Genomic DNA, 22,148 nt, shown 5'->3' with positions numbered 1-22,148 from the left:
TCCATTCTTTTATTTATGCTAATTACGTCGGTGTGATGGAGATGTTTGCTGGTGATTAATGAGCCAGGGTGTGGACTCTCTTTCATCCTGACAAACGTATACTTCTAATATGGTTTTAGGTGTCCTTTACTTTAGTATTTCTTTAGCAGCATAACCCTACAGATATGATACCCTTTATTAAGAATATTTAGCATACATTATTATACATACATTGTAATACATTGCCAACCAATTCTGGAAATGATAAATGAGAAAATAAACTAAATATGGAAATAAACATCAGTACTGTGTGTTCAGAATCAGTGTAAATAATATTATTATACTATTTAATGAAGAATAAATTTAAATAAAATGAATAGCTAACACCATTTCTAAATCACTTCAAGCATTGTTGTATGCATCCTTTTTTCCGCCTTTTTAATTTTTAATTTTATATACGAGCATAATATGACTTTGAGTATATAAATCTTTCTTCTTCTTCTTCTTCTTCTTCTTCTTCTTCTTCTTCTTCTTCTTCTTCTTCTTCTTCTTCTTCTTCTTCTTCTTCTTCTTCTTCTTCTTCTTCTTCTTCTTCTTCTTCTTCTTCTTCTTCTTCTTCTTCTTCTTCTTCTTCTTCTTCTTCTTCTTGTATTAGATATGTCAGTCAGGCTGTGTTATCAAGGTGAGAGGATCTGAAGAATGCTTATTTTTTTCTCAAATATATTCAATTTACAATAATGTATGTAGAGTGATACAAAACAGAAACACGTTTAGGAAGGGGGAATTGGAGAATATTTAGCAATTTTCCTTGAAAAAAATCAATTTTTTTTAATGTGGCATGATTGGCAAAGAATGTAGATTTAAAATGAATATTCAAAGTGCAGTCGCCTTATCATTTATTGTTATTAATTACAGTATATTGTCAATTTGCGGACATGATAATTTAACTGCAGCTTAATCCTACACAAGGTTAATTCCCCATTGTTCATTTTGTCCGGGTAAAACAGGATAAAACCAGATGTTTTAATTGGTTTCCTTAATTGGTTCTTAAAATAGGACTAGTCAAATTGTACTCATCCATTCTTTTATTTATGCTAATTGTGTGTGTGTGATGGAGATGTTTGCTGGTGATTAATGAGGCTGGGTGTGGACTCTCTTTCATCCTGACTTCCAATATGGTTTTAAGTGTCCCGCTCCCTCCCCCCAGTCATGTCCTCGCTCCCTCTCCTCCCTGCTGCCTGTGTGTTCACTGAATCAGTTGACTTGTTATTGCTATCATAAGGGTTTGTATGTATCTCTTGGGCTTTTATGGCCCATTTTATGCCATTTCTATTCCGTACCACCAGGGTCAGGTTACCCCCCTCAAGTCTTTCATCATACATGTCACAGCCAAGGCGACGAATCGCCCCATAATATACAATATTCCTCTGCTTTGTGTGTATGATGTAGCTGAAGATGAGTTTTTCTTGGCATCATGCAGTCACGGAGCGTTTTATTTTGTTTTGCATCATTAAGATGAAAAATTGTCTGGAAATGTAGATAATCTGTCTTTGATTCCTTCTGAAAACACAGTATTTTCAGCCTGTAAGACATTTGAATGTGCAGTGAATACTTGTTCCATTTCTCTCTGCTGATTAATTGTAATCAGTCCTAATGAAAAGAAAAGCAAGTTGTGGATTTGCTCTGGGAATGTGAGCAATATCTTGATTTCTGTCAAACTGTCTCCAGAGTCTTGCAATGCTCGACTCTATACTTTACACATTCAAGGACTCAACTCAAGGTCTTAATTAAAGTTAAATGATGCATGGAGTTGTAGAGGTCTTGAATTATTGCAGTTTTCTCAGCTGTTCTGCTGCAGAGGAAGCAGCTCAGATCTGTGTTTCTGCACTGCAGCTGCGGGTGTTTCTGTTGAGAAATCCATCTTTTAATTAATTACAGATGGCAGTTTTGTAGCTTTTATAGCTTCTGGAAATATGCATGTAAAATGTTTTTATGTTTCTCAAAACCTGAAGTTTATTTCTGCACTCGAAGCATCTTGTTAATTACAGCACGTTAGATGACTGAAAAAAAAATATACAGCATTTCCTCCAGTGTTTTATAGAGGAGGTCCCCTAGAAGCTTAAGGGAAAATAAGGTTGAGGTGCAGCATAGAAACCACCAAAGATTTAATAACTGAGGCAGTCGTCATCTTTCCGTGATAATATAATCTGACTGTTTAAGATCAACAGATGACAATTGATTGAATGAAGCATTGATTGATTTATTAACCAGCACATTTAGGGGCTCGACAGTTACAGTTCACAGGTTCCTGTTGGTAAACCATTTTCAGTACGGGTGTCAAATCCTCGCTTTGATCTGGTTTTCCAAGCTACACGACACTTTTTCCCAGAGGTAACAGCTGTGGCATTGTTAGACTATCAAGTCTTGATTCATACATTTTAACAGATCATTGATTTTATGCTCTGACAACTGTCATTTCGATTTTCAAATTCTTCTTTTTGCATGCCATTATGTCTGGCATAAACACCTTATGTTTATATGTATTGAGCTAAGACAATGATCAAAATGAAATGAATTTATAATGACAATAACTGATCGTTGTCGATGGCTAATTTCAATTAATTTTGGATTTAAAATTGAAATTGTGACGAACTGGCAAACCATTTCTTGGCCACTTTTAAGACATTAAAAATAGAAAATCATGTACTGCAAAATATTTTTTTTTCACAATTGTTGCATTAATATATTATATTTAATACAGCTGTTACCATCATATACCATATTGCTGTTTTAGAGACAATAGGGAAGTAAATTAAGTTGCTGGACTGTTGGGTTAAAAGTTTGACTAAACCATCAACATTACAAATGAATGGGCAAAATGATTCAACTGACAAAAAAAGATAATATTAATTGAATGAAAAACAAATCATTGAGCTGGACGGAAAATTATACTACAAACAAACAAACATCAAAAACCTGACAGATAAAGGTCACTTGTTGGGTAACAAATTACTTTCTATTACTTCCTTTAATAAAGCTTTTATTCTTTAATGTCACATTTTTTTAAATTAAGATAACATATAGCTGCATTTTATCAAACTACTCCAAATATAGGGTTATGCAAAATGTCAACCATATTTTCAGTTTTGGCTAAAAGCTTACATTAAGGGCCTGTTGAGGGGAGGAAAAAACCCAGAGTTTAGTTAGGAAATGATGGTAAATCAAGACAAAATCACTCCAGTTTAGTTAATTTATTCTAGAGTAAACCCTGGTATACCAACAAAAACTTCACCCTTAAATCACATCCATCTTCCCCTTTTTGTTTCCTCAATAGGGAGAATCATAAATTTATAGTTGCTATTCCTTTTCTTTCTACAACAGTTACAATGGCAATGACCAAACATCCCTAATCTCTGATAACAAAGAAAAAGTGAATGAACGATGACCTGCATTGCCACTATTTTCTGTCTGAAATCTGTTTGGAATAAAGATTAACCTCAGAAACAAATGGCTGGGGATCTTGGGACTTTAGGGATTGTAAATCATAATCCGTCTTTCCCTGTTTGATTGTGAGGCGGATTACCAGAGTCCAGGCTGGTGGTCCAGCATGGACCCACCGGGGCACTTACGGCTGCCCCCCTGGCGTGATCCCTGCTCGCCCTCTGGGACTTTTACCATTAAACCTTCTTTGCGTCTGACTAAACACCAGCCAAAACCATTTACCAAACTGAGCAGTGATCCGATGCCGGACAGCTTGGCGGTCATGAACAACGTACAGCTCTCCTGGACATAAACTCATTGACAGGGACGTCCGAGGACATCTGTGCGATTGCAGAGTTTGGCCAAGCCTCCAGAAAAGAACAGAAAAATATGTTGATTAATCACTTAAATGGGGTGGACGGTCAGTGGTTGACGTATGTAGCCCAACTGTGATGGATGAAGAGACAACGCAACATGCGGCCCAGGAGAAATGCTCGCATATGTGGCGATTAATGAGACCAGCAGGTTGGCTCGTGAGCTTTTGAGTGACGCAATCTAATGCCAATTAAATGCCATTCCATACTCTCTGTGCTCCCTCATGCGCATAAATCCAAAACACTGGTCTGCATAGACTGAAGGTGATTGACAGCTACAGCCTGGGTTGCCAGTTGGTGGCGGTTTTTCGCCATTATTGAGATCATTCACCATATCTAAGCCCTGTTAATCTCTTATTCACAAATTATAACTTTGCAGCATCACAGACGGCACTGGGAAAGTTGCAGAAAAGTGATGTTATTTTGTTAGTTTTTTAAAAGTACTTTTTTTCTCTTAACAGACAGGATAGTTAAGAGAAAGCTTACAGGATAGAGATGTAAGGATATAAGTTCTTGTGATTTCAAAGTCTATATGTCCAAACCTTGAAGTCCCTAGGACACCCCTGATTTGTTACCTTTTTAAAAATAGTTTTACTAAATGAGATGCTCTCTTTCTGCTCCACATTCACAGCTGCTGTTCTGTAGTGGGTCTGGATCCTTAACTGACGTGTTGACATGTTGAGAGATGGAAACTAGAGAATTAGGTTGAGAGAACAGGAGGCAGCAGGTTGTTGGGCCCTCTGGCGCTGACCGAATAATAAAAAGATTTTTCTTTTCCATCTCAGCCTTGTCATGATTTGGGTCATGGTCTGTAATGAGGATCTGCAACAATGTTATTGGGAGCCGAATTAATGATGGTGACACCACAAAAAACCAAAGGTTCTGTTTGATTGACAGTGAAACATGCCTTTGGTGCTATGACCGAGCTGTAAAAATAAAAGGGAAGGTCCCAAGAGATGGAGAGCTGTGTTTGACAGGTGTTAACAGCTGAAAAGATTTGACATCCCATTCACGAACTCTAAAAAGATGAAAATGATGATCCTTTAGAAGGATTAATTTTAACATCAGTGGTTTGACTTAGGCCAGGTGTTTGACATTAGCGCTTTTCATACTGCGTTTCTGCAAAAGTGCTTAAAATGAAGCTGCAGTATGTGTACAATAAGTCACGGCAGCAGCAAGTGCATTCAAAACAATGATGGTGAGAACCGCCTGTCGTGCTGTTTGTCTCTGTAGAGATTTTAAACAAAGTTGTCCAGTGTTTTTTGAACATGATTCGATTTCTGTCGGATTCAAGTGAGAGGCGTGTTTCTGATCATTTGCTCCAGTTTTTACTACTGTTGATGCCTACAACACTCATCACTGTATCTTATATGATAAATTGGGCTGGCCCTCTCTGGCAAAAAGGCGAAAGAAACACTGTACCTATTTATCTTTAAGGTCATTACCGGGAAAGTACCTCCATGTTTAACAAGTCTTCTTGATTGGAAACATGGACACTATGACACGGTCAAACGATTGGTTTACTCTCACAGTTCCCATGTGCAGACTGAACTTGGGAAGTCAGCCTTTTGTTTTAATGCCCCACAACCTGGAATGATCTTCAACTCACACTGACGATCAATTCGCCCATAACCCTTTTTCAATTTCGTAGCTTGGTTGCAGACTTTCCTGCAACTGTCTGCAACTGTTTATAGCTTTGGTAATCTTAAAGAGCATTTTTACTTATTCATTTATCTTGCCTATTATCTGTGTCATCTGTTTTGAATTTGTATTTCTGTACTGTCAGTAAATGTACTCATCGTCACTGTAAATGAGGGAAACCTCAGTGCCTTATGAGTTAAAATAAAGTGCATAACTTCCTTTCTTACCAAATAACGTACTTCACGTATTTTTCGTCTTGACGGCTCTATCGGTTACGACCTCCAAAAGTGGTACAGAGCCGGATCATTTGGTCCCCTCATTAAATATTGCAGCTTGAAACGCCAGCTTCAAACATTTTTGTCCATTGGGATGACATGGCTTGCTTCTTTTCCTTTTTTTTCTTTACTTCTTAACAATCAAATTTAATTCATTGTTTTATGAAATGTGCTTAGGCATCCAATTTTTTTTGACATTGTGAAAATCCATTGCAGGAATCATAATTTCACCCTCAAATGTTTGTTTTCTTTTTAATGGTTCCATATTTTACAAGAGCTTAAATGGAATCCCTTAATTATGTTTTATTAGTGGTAGTAATGCTTTATCATGCAGCCCTATTAAAGATCGTCATTCAGCTAACTCTATGCTGGATGGTATCATGTTTCAAACACTGCTCATCAGAATAATATGTACAAGCTGAGAGCCAGTATCTCTGGTCTGTCTCAGCTGTGGATGTGCAGCTGTGTCAGCCGGAGAAATAAAACTGCCAGACAACAGCAGAACAAGAGATGAATATAACTAGAATTTCATAACGTGGACAGATTGAATGACACTTGGTTCCAATGCATTTATTCATTTAATACTTTGTTCAGGCTGTTGGAGCAATTTCATCTCACTCTTGCTTGCAAGGCCGACGGACAGATTTTTTGTCTGCAACAGAAACTGCTTACGTTTCATGCTCAGTTTAATAAATGTCTCAATAAACAAAAACAAATTCTGTCAGGAGAAAAGTGGCATGAATCAATTTTTGGCGAGATCCTTCCCCTCCATTCCCTCCTCTTGGGCGAGCCTGATGGGTTTTTTGCTCCTCGGGAGAAGCACACTCATCAACCAAGAGCGTTTCACTTTTGACAACAAAGACATTTCTAAAAACGTCCATTCCTCCTCCTTGGTGTGAGACAACGCTTTCAGCGACAGCCACCTCGGCGGCTGCAATCACACACTTCAGTGAAACACAATAAACGGAGAGTTTGAGATGAGAAACTGCAGAGGTGACCAAAGCAATGATGGATACAAACACTGAGATGTGTCCTGTTACCTCTCTGTGAGGATACAGACTGAAGGTGCATCCGAAAAAACTACGAGAAAACATTCTTCTTTAACCTGCCTGGCCTGTGAGGCCACTGAGTCTTTTGCAGAAAGCTTGGGAGGTTCATCATATTCACAATAAATGATCTTAAAATGTAAAGATAGATGCACAACTTATCAGATGGCCAATTGTACATTTTATGGTGATTTTAACCCCAATTTAGTCATCATTTCATTCACTGAACAGTAAAATATCCTATAATAACAATCAATTTACCAATTTTAATGATGGTTATTACAAATTGCCACCCTGTGTGCAGAAAGTTTTATTGCCATTATTGTCACAATTAAAGAAAAATAATATTTAGAAGTGAATGGAATAATGGCTGCAACAGAACATTGCTGTGGGAACGTGTTGGAGATAGATTAATGTGATGTACTCAGTAACTCTGAACTCTGTTTGTTCATGATTGCCTGTGCTGGCTGACTTGTATATTCATGATAATCTTTATGCTTTTTCAGATATATTATATTGTATTAAAAACAAAAAAAAACATTATTATTATAAATTTAGTTTAGATTTTAGAGTTTAGATTGAAAACAATCAGCGGCAAATTGATAGAGCAGCAGATATGAAAACAAGAAAATAGTCACTAGACTTGTTAATATTTACATATAAAACAGGTTTCTCTAGTATAAGATGTAGAATGTCAAATAAAGGCTACTGTTGGAGGATTTATAGTATGCACCCAGAGTTCACCCAGCTCTAACAGCCTGTAGTCAAAGCCCACTGGACTGTCACCTGCTTCACCCCTCACAGCCGGATCCTTCTGAAAGTGCTTTTTTAAAGGTGGAATGGTGAGGTGTGATGTCCTGCTGGCCGTGCCTCCATTGACCCCACCAGTCTTTCTCTCTGCTCGGCTCCAGTCATGCCAGCTCTCTGGGTCTGAGTCACCCTCCGGCACATGGCATATGATGCCGTTACACTCGCCCACTCACGATTCCTACACTGCTTTTTTCCTCTCATGCTCCCTCTCTAAAACCCTGCCATTTGCTGAGCTTTCTTCTCCCTCCTGTGCAATGTGATCTGAATTCTATCAAACTCAAGGAGCCTTTTTTAAGAAGACCAAACCTTTTATGTCTCTGACGTGAAATCATCAATGTTGTCATTGTCCAGTTAAAAATCTGGCTGGGTGGTTTTACATGTTTTAGGCTATTACCTTTAAATCTTTTACACAATTTCATTCCTAAATCATTACAATATTGACTCTACCCTTTTATTTGCATTTATGTATTTTTTTCCTGATATGTCTTAATTGTGCCATTGGTTTTTTCTGTCCACTATCCTTTTGCATTATTGTTTTCTTGTATGAATTTGATCATAATTCTATCTTTTGCATTCAAAGCACTTTCTATAAACTGTGTTTTTCAAGGTGTCATATAAATATTAAATTAGAAATTGAAAATCGACCATGTGGTTAGTGTGGAAGATTCCAGATAGATATGAAAGCTATGGCAGTTATATCACAAGTCATGACATATTTAATTATTTTTTAAGATAAGTTACAACTATAAAAGTATCTGTTGATCTTTAGAATTCCAGACTGGATAGTCTCAAAATGGTATAGCCATCAGTACAAAAAAATGTTTGAATCAAACATTTTATCAAAATTTGTCCTTGGATTTTGGGAACTGTGACAGTCATTTCTAAAAGAATACCAAGGTTTTTTGAATCAACATTAAATGATGGTATGCCTTGAAAATGTTGGTGAGGAGGAGTAACTGCAAGATAATGTTTATCAGAAAAAACACACGCAAAAAAAAACAAGATGGTGGGAATGTAAGAGAGAAATAATTATCAGGATTTACCAAGTCACTGTTTGATAAAATGTAGATATTTTCTTTTTGTGTAAAATGTGTTGAGTCCTGTTCTGGTTCCCAGCTCTCTGACAACACCACTCGACCTGTGGCTGAATGCAGACTGATCTATTGAGGCTGCTCGGCTGTAGAGAAATAAATCTCTTTCCCTTACCTGTCCTGTGATTGATTTTTCTTCTCCTGTGTTGCTCTTGTGATTGTGAGAGACGTTTCCTGGTGGTGATAAAAATAGCCGGACATGATCTAAAATGTTTGGTGGCTTATCTACCAAAATAACAGAAATATAACACCAAAAAATTCAAAATGGGGACAGAAATACAAAGCAGGAGCCACATTATGGTTGTTGTCTTTGTTGGTGATCTGATTGGTGCTTTCTCTACAAAGAAGAAGGTGTTGCAGTTATTTGCTTGTGTTGCTCTTGTTGATGCGGTTGAGCAGGCTGCTGTCCTCAGGCCATTGTTGGGTGTGGGGTTTTATGGGAGGTTGTAAGCTGTTGGAGGTGCAGTCTTGATTCATGAGTGGTCCAGAAACTGTTGAGAAATTCATCAGCCAATAACCCTCAGGGATATCACTTATCTCTGCCCCACCAGGATGGAGTTTGACCCAGCATTAAGTTCTGTCTCTTTGACCTGGTATGTTAAAAGCTTTAGAAATAGACTGTAAGGCCTTGATGACCAATGAAGGTTCTAGTTATCTGAATGGTCTAAAATAAGCTAAAATATTCACCCTAATGGCATATACCATGATATAATAGTTTTTTCCTTAACTTCAATGACGAAATGGTTTCAAATAACCAAACTGTAATTCAAATATTTTCTTATTTGGAATTTCCATAGGTTACAGACAAAAGCCACTGCCTCACACGGGGTACCAATTTGTGTCAATATCCAAAATTCTTTAAGGTTCCTGAGAACTATCATTGTTTCAGGTTTTAAGGTTAACATGATGTTTTCTATTCTGTATTTACAACTTTATCTGTCCAAATCAAGTTACCTGCAAGCAGCTGGATTGGGGGCTGTCACGAAACTGTGAAAGATCACGAGATTGCACGAGAATAACGAGATCATGTGAGATCAAGAGAGAATGTTGTTGTCCAACCCTAGTCTATAGGTGTATTCAGAGAGAAAGGGAAAGTACATTTTTGTCTTGCATCCTTCACACAGGTTTGACAGATTGTTTGTGACGCCTGTGCTAATTCGCCCCAAACAGCCAATTTATCAACTGTACAAATCATTTGCTCAATTTAAAATATTTTCAACGTATCAAATTTCAGCTCAAAGACACTGCAGACACATCTTTGTGTCAATTAACTGACTTTGCATCAGGGACTGATGGACGATGCTATCAATGGTTGACCGTCATCAACCTTTGAGCCCAGCATGGTGATGCATTCATGGTCATGCATTCAAAACCAGGGTGCAGGGTTGCAATGGTGGTAAATGCATTACATTTATTATTATTACATTTAGTAAAAATATTGATTTGTCAACGGCAGATTGATCTTGCAAGTGCAACTGAAGGTGGACATGAGTTCTGTATTTTTTTTCTCTTTCCCCAAATCAAGTTTTAAATGGAGAATTCTTGTTCATTCATAATCGAGACAAACCCTTTAATTTTATATAGACTTTCTCTGAAAAGTTTTCCTTGTGTTAACAAAGTTGTTTAAAAAGACAAATAAATTAAAATAGAGGTTTTGAACACAAACATGCTTATTGCCCTCAAACTCAGGCATTGGAAAAGTATCTTGTTTTCTGTGTCACACTTAAATGCAGCTATTCTGTTTGCACAGGTGAAGATGCAAAATGACACCAAACCCTGTGTTTGCTACATTTTCTCCAAAGAATCAGATAAAAGAAAGATTATGTGTATCCTTTTCACAAAAAAGGCACTATATGATGCTAAAAACATGCAAAGTCCCTTTAGTATCGATGAAATTGGAGCTTAGTATGTTACAAGTTTCACAACTTTCCAACTATAATTGCGCGATTGATAAATGTGCTCATTAGATGTAATCAGTCATTATATCAGGTACTCGATAAACCATTTTTATTAAGCATAAAAAGTAAGCGTTTTCAACTTAAATCTATCTTAATTTAGCCTGTGGGCTGATGTCATGCTGCAGTTTATGTTACAAAGCTGCTGTGAAAAGAACCGGCGGTGCTGAAACATTTAGGGCTAAAACGGCGCTGTCTGTCAGCCCGCCGCCATTAATTTCACTTCCTTCTTCAGACACATCTCTCTTCATAATGGTTCATTCATTACCTCCAATAGGTGTTGCAGATTTATGCTTTGGCTCGGTTCAAGCTTAGGCTGCACTTTGCCAAGAAGACAGCTGGTAATATTTTAATATATAGACACGCAGGCATCATCATTATTCAGCAGATTTAAAGGCCTCTCACACCCACAGATACCCCAGCTGTCCACCTGTACATCTCAACATAATAGCTGACTCTAGCTTTGTCTGTAATCGCTCCCTTGTTCCCTCAAACATAGGAAACACTCTGGAGGGTGTTGTCAGACACCTTCAGATACGTTTAATCTTCATTTTGCACCACCCTGCTAATTTAAAGCATAAATAACAAAGTGTCCGAACTTGCTCCCACAATCTCTGCTAGGGACTTGTAGCAAAGTTTAGCCAAAGTTTATTAAGTGCTCAAAATATAAGTATGGTATAATCATAATCCAATAAGTAGGAGAGGGAACTTAAATGCATTTTTTATGGGAATATATCTAAGTCAGACTGTCGCTGCTTCAGCAGTCTCTTCAATTCCTGATGAACTGTATGTTAACTGAGATTTAAAGTACTAAATTTACGATCAATATGTCACAATGATGATGCTAACAGGCCGAAGGCATCATGTTTACTATGTACCTGGAAATAACTGTGGCAGAATAACATCTTGTAGGCTCAGCAGAATAAAATGTCTATTTTCTAGACCAGTGATTCTCAAAGTCGGGTCTGTGGCAGTCTGCCAGAGGGTCCCTGAAAACTTTTAAATATTCAAACCCTTTTCTTAACAGCTTTAACAATGTCTTCATAATTTTGCAGATACTATTTTCATTTGTTAAATCTATAATACTTCATAGATAATAAATCATAGTTCTATTCTAACAATCTACACTCTCAGAATCTGCAAATATGTTTGAAACACATCTTATATCTTGTCAATACGTGTCTGCGCTGTTCTTTCACATAACTAAGGCTGTGGATGTGCATACAATTAGATACACAAGGGATTCACTGGTAATTCTCTATCTTATAAGGGGTCCTTGGCAGAACTCAAGACACAAGACTCTGTTCTTGGACCCTGACATTCAAGGTGCCAAATTGCAGAAATCTATTCCAATTTTTGCCTTTTGTTGCACATTTTTTATGCTTGTTCTTTCTAGTTGTGGATCTAATTTTTTTGTGGTGTTAAAAGATTTTTCCTAGCATGAGAGAAGTCACTCCAGGAGCCCAAAAACCATCATATAAAGTTCATTCCAATACCGATACCACCAACATTTATATTTGCTGGAAAAAAAGATTTAATATTTTCCAATACATAGTATGTCAAATACAGTTTGTCAAATATACTGCATCTGGTCACATTTTGCATTACACAAACCAGCATGCTGCACTGGCAATTGTGACGCTCAATCTTCAGTGCAGTATATATGAGCAATGAATTCAAAATTGAAGGCACGATGTTATTATTACGTATCGCGTCCCAATTGTATGCATAATGCATGCAGTAGTGAATACTTGGTTGCACAAATACAGCAGCTGCAGCAAATACTAAAATTATAAAGCATGCAAATTGGAACTCGGCAATAGTTTTATTGTTGGCAAGCTTTCTGATTGTCCTCTCTCTTTTTTCCAGAGGCATACATATTTTTAGACTCTGTATGCTGTGAACATCTGAACACTTCTACCCTGAACACTTTCTTCTTGCAAATTTCTATTTTTATATTTAATATTCTTGCCTGGTAGTACTTTACTTATTTTTTTCTTTTCTCTTACAAGATTTTTTTGCCTATTATGCACCAAAACAACAAGGTAAATTCCTTATGTGTTGGCACTAAACCTGTTTCTGTTTGTGGTTCCTAACTACTGACTGCAGTGGTTTTCTGTCCTCACAGTGGTGTGTCAGTAAGTGTGTGTCTGGATGGGTCTCTGTTTGAAACCCTGCAGGCTGCTCTTCAGATGAAATGGCACACAAGTGACTGCCCCTGAGATCACATGCCACTCAAAGTGTGCAGTCAGACCTGAGAGTGTCAGGCGAGGAGGAGGAAGAAGAGGAGGAGGAGGAGGAGGAGTGAGGGGGCCTGATCGAATTGAAGCTACAGTAGCTGAGCCACTGCCTCTGATTGCAGCTCTTGATAAAGAAAAGTATCTGATAGGCAATCAGAGTTGTGGCCTGAGAGGATTTGAACATTTTTGGTGGACTATGGATTGGTCCACCTGTTTATCTGCTCACCTATCTCTGAGAGGGCTGATGGGATTTTGACAGCAGATGCGTCTCCACTGAGCGTTTCAAAATCACATGTAAGGGAAGTAAAAACAGAGCTGCAGGCTAAAAGGAACAAGCACCGAGCAAACACGCCAGCGTGAGATAATGCCTCAATACTGAAGTCTAAGGGGGTGTATTTCTGATTTATTGATAAGTGTTTATCCTTTATAAGATAAAAAAAAGATGTAATAAATGGCAATCACAATTCCCCAAGGGAAAGTCTTCAAATCAAATCAAATCAAATCAAAATTACCTTATTCATCCCCAAGGGGAAATTCAGTTAGTCTGGTAGAATCTCTGTTAGAATGAGACAGCCTGATGGCTGTAGGAGAGAAGGATCTTTTGAATCTCTCCGTCCTGCAATGGAGAGAGAGGAGCCATCCACTGCTGTTTTCTTGGTCCATAAAGGTTTTGTGTAGCGGATGATCTGGGTATTTCAGGATGACCTGGAACACCTTGACAGGTCATCTCTCCACCACTTCCTCCAGTGTGTCCAACCTGACTCCAACCACAGAACCAGCTCTTTAGACCAGTCTGTCCAACCGCCTTACATCTCTGTGTCTGATGCTGCCTCCCCAGCAGACTGCAGCATAAAACAACACACTACCACCACAGACTGATAAAACATCTGCAGCATCTTACTACAGATGTCCAGAGATCTGAGCTTCAAGAAGAAAAAGATGCGTGTGTTTAGGGACCAGTCCAACTTATTATCCAGGTATACACCTGGATACTTATAACTTGGCACCACCTCCATGTCCACCCCACAGGTATTCACTGGCAGAAGAGGGGGCTTTAGCCTGCGGAAATCTTTGAGGTGTTCAGTAGGAGATAGTTCTTGTGACTCCAGTCACTGAAGGCTTTTATCAGATCCCTATATTCAGATTCCTGTCCATTCCTGATACACGCCACAATAGCAGTGTCGTCCGAGTACTTCTGGATGTGGCAGGACTCAGAGTTGTATTTGAAGTCCGCTGTTTACAGTGTTCAAAGTACCTCTCCGCAATCAATAGTCTGAAATCCAAAGATTCTCAGTTTATAGGGCTATAAAACGGAGGAAAGAAGCAAATTCTTACTGTTAAGAAAACAGCAAATATATTAACTTTTTCCAAAACAATATACTTAGACAATAAAGTGATTATTAAAGTTATTTTCTGCCCCATGGAAGTGGGATACATCATCTTAAAGCTGGAAATTTTTCAGCACTGAGTGTCACAATTGTGAAAGTGTAGAAGGGCTTATAATGTTATTGTACGACTATATGAGGACCATTCTCATGATCAGTTATGTCTAATAAGCTGTTACCATTTACTACACAGATTTGGGGCTGAATTTTTAGCATTTTTTGACCACTTGGGAATTGAAAAATTGTGAAAATCCCTCAATAATTCCAAATTAAGACACCAAGACCTTGAGGAACACCAGAGAAAATCCATGCTGCGATATGATCTAGCAAAACAACATTTTGGAGATATCTGCAGCAATTGCATTTGCATGTTGTGTTGCCTGCTGAGAAACCCCCTTTGTGTGAACATAGTGTGGGAAGCCATCCATCCTCTGAATGCTCTAGGCCTCTAGTTGGTGGTTGTAAAGTTTCATGAGGCTGGTTTAAGCCAGAAGGTCAGTTTATACAGTGAGGTCAAGCTTTAAAAAAATGCTCTTACTAAATTGAACTGACTACTATAGGGGACTAACATCATCACACATTAAGAAAATTGGGCTCATTTAATCCACAAGAGTCTCAGCTTTCCAGTCAGACCCGATTTATGCAGCTCCCAGACTGTTTAGGGACTCCAGGATGCACAAAGATTCACATACAAGAGGCAAATATAGCAAAAATATCAAATTTGCATGAGAAAACTGCAGGTTTCTGCCTTAAACTGCATGCAATCAGCATAAAGTGGGCATGTCTGTAAAGAGGAGACTCATGGGGACACATAGAACCCAATTTATTTGGATATCTGGAGTCTCAGCTTTCCAATCATACCCGATTTATGCAGCTCACAGACCCCAGGATGCACAAATAGTCACATGCAATAGGACACAATAACACATTTGTACCTCATGTTTTCTGCCTCAAACTGCATGTTATCAGTATATCACATATCGCAAGGTTAGAATTCAGGAGTCCCCTTTGAAAACGTCTGTCAGTTTTTCTTAGCCTTAATTGCAGCATTATTTAGCCTCCTCCTGATGAGATCTCTTGTTTGGTTGTGGTCTTGTTATATCTCTATTGTAGCGTTAAACATCCAGGCCTGATGGCGGACAGAATTTTGAAGAGGATAATCAAATAATGTTTCTGCACAAATTAAAACACACCAAACTCCAGCCTCAATGACTTTAACTGTGAATAAATAAATGTCTCACACAGTCTAAGAAACATTTGATTGAAATTAAGAAGTATCTCTTAGAAGAGGTAGGTTTGTACAGATGTTCATAATTTTCCTCCGCTGTAAATCAAACTGACAGGCTCTGACATTTACTGCATAATTTGCGGCGGGTGACATTTTACTGTTATTGCCTCGGTATCTCTGTGTTACTGCTCTTATTATTGGACAGTAAAGGAAGGTCCTCGCTGAGAGCCTGCCTGTACATGGTTCCCTTTCTCTGGTAATTACTGAGGGAATTTAAGCAGTTTTTTGTCTCATGCAACAGTGATAAATCATTTATTTAACCAGGTAAAAAACTCATTGAGATTTAAAATCTCTTTTTCAAGAGAGACCTGACCAAGACTGCATCACTAAAGCAAAATGGTTACGGCAAACACATATGACACAAATAAAATACAGTCACACATATTGGCTGAAATATGTGCCACCAGAAACTGAATTTGAATCATTTATATTTTAATTTGAATTGCTTAACTTGAATAATCACATTAAAAAACTGAGTTTGAATCACATAATTTGAATTTGTATTGTTCAATTTGAATCCTTGCATTGAAAAACTGAATCTGAATTGTAATTTGAAATTGAAATAGTTTGGAACTGAATATTCAGTTTTCACAATTCAAATTCAGTTCTCAAAATTCAATTTCAATTTTCTGTGACAAACATCCGAGTAGTTTAGGCAGAATTTTTTTAATGGAATTAATCAAGTTAAGCAATTCAAACTCTAATTGAACTTGAATTGCTAAACTTGATTAATTGCAAAAAAAAAATTAATGATTCAAATTGAACAATACAAATTCAAATTATGTGATTCAAACTCAGTTTTTTAATGTGATTATTCAAGTTAAGCAATTCAAATTCAAATATAAATGATTCAAATTCAGTTTCTGGTGGCACATATTTCAGCCCATTCACACACTACAAGAAAAACAAGAGTTGGATTACATAATTACACAGTGCAATCACAAGATCCAACTGTGCTTATTTCTCCATCTTTTTATATTGACTTGAACTCCCCCAGAGTTACAAGATGTGTCAATTTCAAGTCCTTCTGCACATCGTTCCACGTAGACAATTTAAAAGCCTTTTTGCCCAGTTCAGTTCTGACTCTCAGGACCTGCATCTGTATGAAGTCCTGAGAATGCAGGCGATTTTGGCTGAGGTTTCTACACATATGTAATCACAAATATGTAGGTAGAAGTCCAAGAATAGAATTTTTTTTTTTTTTTAAAGTGAGCCAATGGGAGAGTCATAGTAATAAACTCTTTTTCTGTGTGTTCCTGCAGAGCGTCTTCACTCTCCTGTTGGGGCCTTTCACCTTCTTCAACGCCCAGAAGACCAAATATCTTCAAATTCTCACGTCACTCATGCGCTGGATTGGTAAGAATAAACAATATTTCCTCACTAATGCTACCTATACATCAGAAGACTCCTGGAAAATTATCGGCTCATACCTGCTCACATCTAAAGACAAGTGTTTAGAGTTTTTATTCCCAGTCGAGTCTCACACTGAGATTTTAGACTGACTGTGAATCTCTCAGGGTAACTATTTACAAGACTACAACTAGATTCTTTTAGCATTTTTTACCTACCATGCAATTTTTTCCCCATCATGCTCTTAGTAAAAACTTGAAGGAGAAGCAGCTTTTGGCTCCAGCTGCTCTAGTTTGTGACTCAGTGGTTTGTGTTGAAAAACAAAACAAACAAAAAGAAGAAGAGAAGACGCCACCAAATGCCATTAGTCATTATTTATTACTTATTTATGTATACATCTATTTATAAATTCTAACTGGGTCTCCTTACTGTTCTCTTTACTAAGAAACAGCGTCCCCAAAAATCCCGTTTGTAGCCGTAAATATATGACATCACTATATTCTTATTTCGGACTGAGCTTACTAGCATTATTGTGATGTTATTTTTTCCTGTCGAAGTGGTTTTACTGCCCGGTCTGTAACCGGGGACCATTCCCTTGCTCATCTATTGGTTGTTGATTGTGTTACTTTACTCAGACTTGAGATAATGTCAAACACGTTTGATATGATCGCAAACCCAAGACTAGGAAAAGACTGAAATGAAACGGTGCAGATTACTACTTTAAACTAAACGATGGAGATGACAGGAGCTCGCCTTGACTCCAGTAAAACTCCTAAATCTACTAAAGACTTTCAGTTTTTAGTCTGGGACTGTGAAAATCTTTTGGTATAAGCCCAGCATAAGTGATCACTCAGGTTGCATTTTGAAGATTTTTGTGTATGATTCTTCTTGCTGTTGCCTGGTTTATAAACCTGCTCGGTTCCCTCCAGCCCCTCTGCTTTTTTTTTCCACCAACACATATTTCCATTTTCTCCCCCGTTTCTTTCTTTCATCCCTCCCTCCCCCCGCCTGTGTGGCTGCCGTGCTCAGGTCTGTCCATCATGGTTCGGTCCTGCTCTGTGTCTTTGATTCCCATCTCCTCTCATTCCTCAGCCTGACAGGCCTGACAGCCCGTCCCAGGCTTGATTGGACCGTCACTCACAGGGCGACGGGCGAAAATAAACCGCCCGTCCTGGGCCCGCTGTTAAAATCACAACACCACTGAATCATGGCACCTCCCGCCGCCCCCGCACTGCTGCTCGCTGGCCTCGCATAAACAACACACACGCACACACACACCACAGTAGCATCCACATCCTGTCCACCGCTGGATAAGTAACACGCAGGTTATTTAGCTGCACCTTCTTCATGTCTGCAGCCTCTCATGGCTGTTTGATTTCTCAGTCTAATGATTTAAAAACGGCTCCAGTGGAAAGTCGGTGTTTTCTCTGTGTACTTAAGCAACAACAGGAGGGAAAAGTTGTTTGAAAAACCCTACATGTGATATAATGTTTATTCTCTGAAGAAGTGACGTAGCTTTAATATACTTTGATGCAATTTTTTTTGTTTACTGTCACATCTCATAAATCTTTGATTTTTTTTCTTCATAAATTTGTTAGTTTTCTCTTTTAAATTTGTGAGTTTTTTCTTGCAAATTAGTGAGTTTTTTCCTCATAAATTTGTGCAATTCTCCCTCGTAAATTACTGAGTTTTTTCTAATTATTTAGTGAGTTTTTTTCTCTTAAATCTGAGTTTTTTCCCTCGTAAATTACTGAGTTTTTTCCACGTGAATTTGTTATTTTTTCTTGTATAAAGACAGTTTGAGTTACAGATTATATCACACCAAACACTTTATAGCTGTAAAAAAAAAAAGAAACACAAAACCGAAACAAATACCTAGATGATACTTTTAGATTAAATCTCTGGTGGTCAAAGGTGAAGGGTTCGGGTTATAAAACTCCACGCTACATCCCTGCAGGTTTGAGAGGTGAAGTTTTTAGCTGGTAGTTACATGAAATTAAAGCCGCTGTTTTCCTCATGAGGAAGCTGCCGGCTCAGTTTGGTTATTTGTGTTTTCTGTGGAACACTGAGCAGACATCAGACCCGGCCTTCCCTCCTGACCGCTCCTCTCCTCTTCACCTGTGCCGGCCTGAGAGGGGACGTGGTGTGTCGGGTGTCAGGGTCGGCGGCTGGTGGGGTGTCGGGTGCTGCCTCCTGCCCTCTCCTCCTGCCCTCTCCTCCTGCCCTCTCCTCCTGCCCTCTCCTCCTGCCTCTGGCCCTGTCAGCGTCACTGCCACTCAGCTGTAGTCACCTTCTAGTCCAGCGAGGCCTGTTTTTAGTTTTTTTTCCACCAAACATGAGTGATGGCGTGGCGGCCCGCTGCTGTGCTGCCTGAAGCATGCTGGGATATTCAGTGGAGTAGCCATTAGTCCGGGTCAGTGTGACGCCTGCGAACCAGAACTACTGACTCCTCTGCAGTAATTTCTTTTTTCCCGCCGTGCCTCTTAATCGCTCCGACAGTAAATTAAAGGGGAAAGTGGTGCAGAGGGCAGAGAGCGGCTCAGACCATCTGCAGCATGTTCTCTGGTCACTGCAAAACAAAATAACCCGACGGGTGACGACCTGAGGGTGTTACCTTAAATATCAGACACACCAGTGATCAGCTGTGTTATTACACAGAAGACTAAGTCTACAATGTAGTGGCGATTTCAAAATAAAACTCAAGGAGTGTGCAGGGAAAATCAAAGTGACATTTCTTTCCCGATTGACCTAGATGTGGTGGATTCTTATTTTTATTTCGGGTTTAATGGAAGTTAGAAATTTGTAAATATGCAATATTTAGTGGTGTGGCTCTTGTGGTGTGACAAGGCCAATCCATGTGGACTTAAGTGAATCAATCTCATACATTTCTTAGAAAATTAGAGTTCTTTCCTCATGCATTTTTTTTATTTTTTTCTCATACATTTGTGAGTTTTGTTTCATAAATTTGTGAGTTTATTCCTTGTAATTTGTGAGATTTTTCTCATAAATTTGTGTTTTTTTCTCATACATTTGTGAGCTTTTTCCTAGTAAATTTGTGAGTTTTTAATCATAAATTTGTGAGTTTTGTCTTGTAAATTTGTGAGTGTTTTCCTCATAAATTTGTGAGCTTTTTCCTCGTAAGTTTCTAATTGTAAATTTTTTGAGTTTTTCTTGTAAATTTATTTTTTTTCTTGTAATTGTGTGCGTTTTTTCTCAGAATAAACATGGGGAATGCTTAAAAAACATATCCAACAACTTATAGGACGTATGTGGCTTAGGTTTTACCTAATGAGCTGAATCAAATCAAATCAAACTTTATTTATATAGCGCTTTTCATACATAGAAACGTAGTGCTTTACAAAAAATAAATGCGGACAATAAAAATGACAAAACCCACCCCTCCCATCCCCATATACACATCTCCACATACACATACATGCACACACATGAACATAGACACGTACGCACAAAAACACACACTCAGACTCACACACAGCACATATTAATTGACAGTGTAGAGACATGGCAAGGCACCGAGGATCCAGATGAGGAAAAAGCAACCTGTGGGAGCATCCACACTGAGAGGTGCCAGAGCCCACAGCCATGGAGGATGCCATCACAGAGACCACCATGACCCAGGTAGGCCAGGGCGGCTCCGCACATGGTGCAGAGCCACCTAGTCCCCCGGGCCCAGGGAATCTCCAAAACGACATCCCCAGGGTAGACCCAACACACCCCCCAGTGCGGAGGCGGAGGATGAAACATCATGATTCATGCCCTGACACCTTTGTTGTATCCCTCCTCCTCTCTTCTAAAAAACACTAAGTAAATAAGAACCCAATGAATATGTCCCACTCATTTTCACCTTGAAGCCCTCCTTCACCTATCCTTCCTCCTGTATATTTCGAGCAGAAACACTTAAAGACTCCGTCCGCTTCATCCATCCTTCATTTCCTTTTGAGATTTCAAGAGCTTGTTAACCTTTCCATGTCTCTTATCAGCGCTGTGTAATAAAGGATGAATGGCGATGCGTGCAACATACATTATTACTCTCTGAAGCACATTAACCTTTTTGATAAAACGTTATTTGCAAGTGACATTTATGAATTTAAACCAAACCGTGTAACACTGCTTCAGGATATGATGTTTGACATCAGTGCTGTTGATTATAATATCGCTCTGTTAATGCACACCTTAAATTTACAGCCAGTAGGTGATTATAGGAGAATATTTGTCATTTACAGTATATTTTAAATATATTATCCTGCTCACAAGCTGGTAGCTGCACAGAAATACTCTGTGCACTAAAAATAAGCCACATATATTTAAAAAAAATGAACAAAAACAACTCTTAAAAAAGCAAAATAAGTGTAAATGTTTTCCTCTTTAGCTCGACGATGTGCAAAAATGCAGTTTTCTACAGCAGTGATTCCTAACCGCTGTTCCGTGGCACACAAGTGTGCCATGAGATATCATCAGGTGTGCCGTGGAAGATTATCCAATTTCACCTGATTGGTACTCTAACAAGGTTTTTTTCGACCAGAGCAAGTTTCCGGCGTGCTAGCCCACTAGCGTTAGCCCGCTAGGCTATATCAATCACATTGCAGTTAAACAAATCAAATAAATGAATGATACATGTTTTAGTTTGTCTCTCTCAACGGCACCAAGTCAGTCTTGGTCTTGCTAGCCCGCTAACGTTAATGGCTAACGTTAGCACACTATGGAGTGCTGCACTGTGTGAGATAGGTTAACATCTGCAAAGTCTTGAGCAGAAGTTGTCATGTTCTTTCCCTTCACTTTCCATTGATTGCCCTGACTGGGTTAGGAACCCATATAGCTCGATTGCAGTTGAAGGGACTTGACTTTGCAGGAGCAGGAAGAAATAACTGAATTGAGACAAAATCGTGGTCTGAAGCTGAGCTTTGCATTGGACAGTTTTTGGCTGACTTCTGCCAAGGAGTTCCCCATTCTGGGAAACAAAGCAGTTTCAGCTCTTCTCCCTTTCTGCACAACCTATCTATGTGAGCTGGGCTTTTCAAGCATGACTAATATAAAGACTAAGAAAAGAGAGAGACTCAGAGCTTTTGAAGATCTTCGTGTTTGTCTTTCTTCAATTCCTGCAGGAATATCAGCTTTGTGTTCAACTAAACAGGCTCAGGTTTCACACCGAGTAAGTAAATTGAGACTAGATTTTCATGAAAAATACTTTTTGTGACATTTTTGTTTGGTGGATG

At 38.6% G+C, this 22,148-nt stretch overlaps 1 protein-coding gene across 1 annotated transcript in view; it reads left to right on the top strand.

Annotated features, from left to right (window-relative positions):
- tmem104 (transmembrane protein 104) overlaps positions 1-22,148 on the top strand; it is a 95,029-nt gene that overhangs the window by 54,398 nt on the left and 18,483 nt on the right. Inside the window, exon 9 of the mRNA XM_059348960.1 lies at positions 16,827-16,920. Coding sequence (XP_059204943.1) covers positions 16,827-16,920 — 94 coding nt within the window. The remainder of the gene's footprint in view (positions 1-16,826; positions 16,921-22,148) is intronic.

This window comes from Centropristis striata, chromosome 13 (genome assembly GCF_030273125.1).
Source record: "Centropristis striata isolate RG_2023a ecotype Rhode Island chromosome 13, C.striata_1.0, whole genome shotgun sequence".
NCBI lineage: Eukaryota > Metazoa > Chordata > Actinopteri > Perciformes > Serranidae > Centropristis > Centropristis striata.
This window is presented reverse-complemented; position numbering and strand designations above follow the sequence as displayed.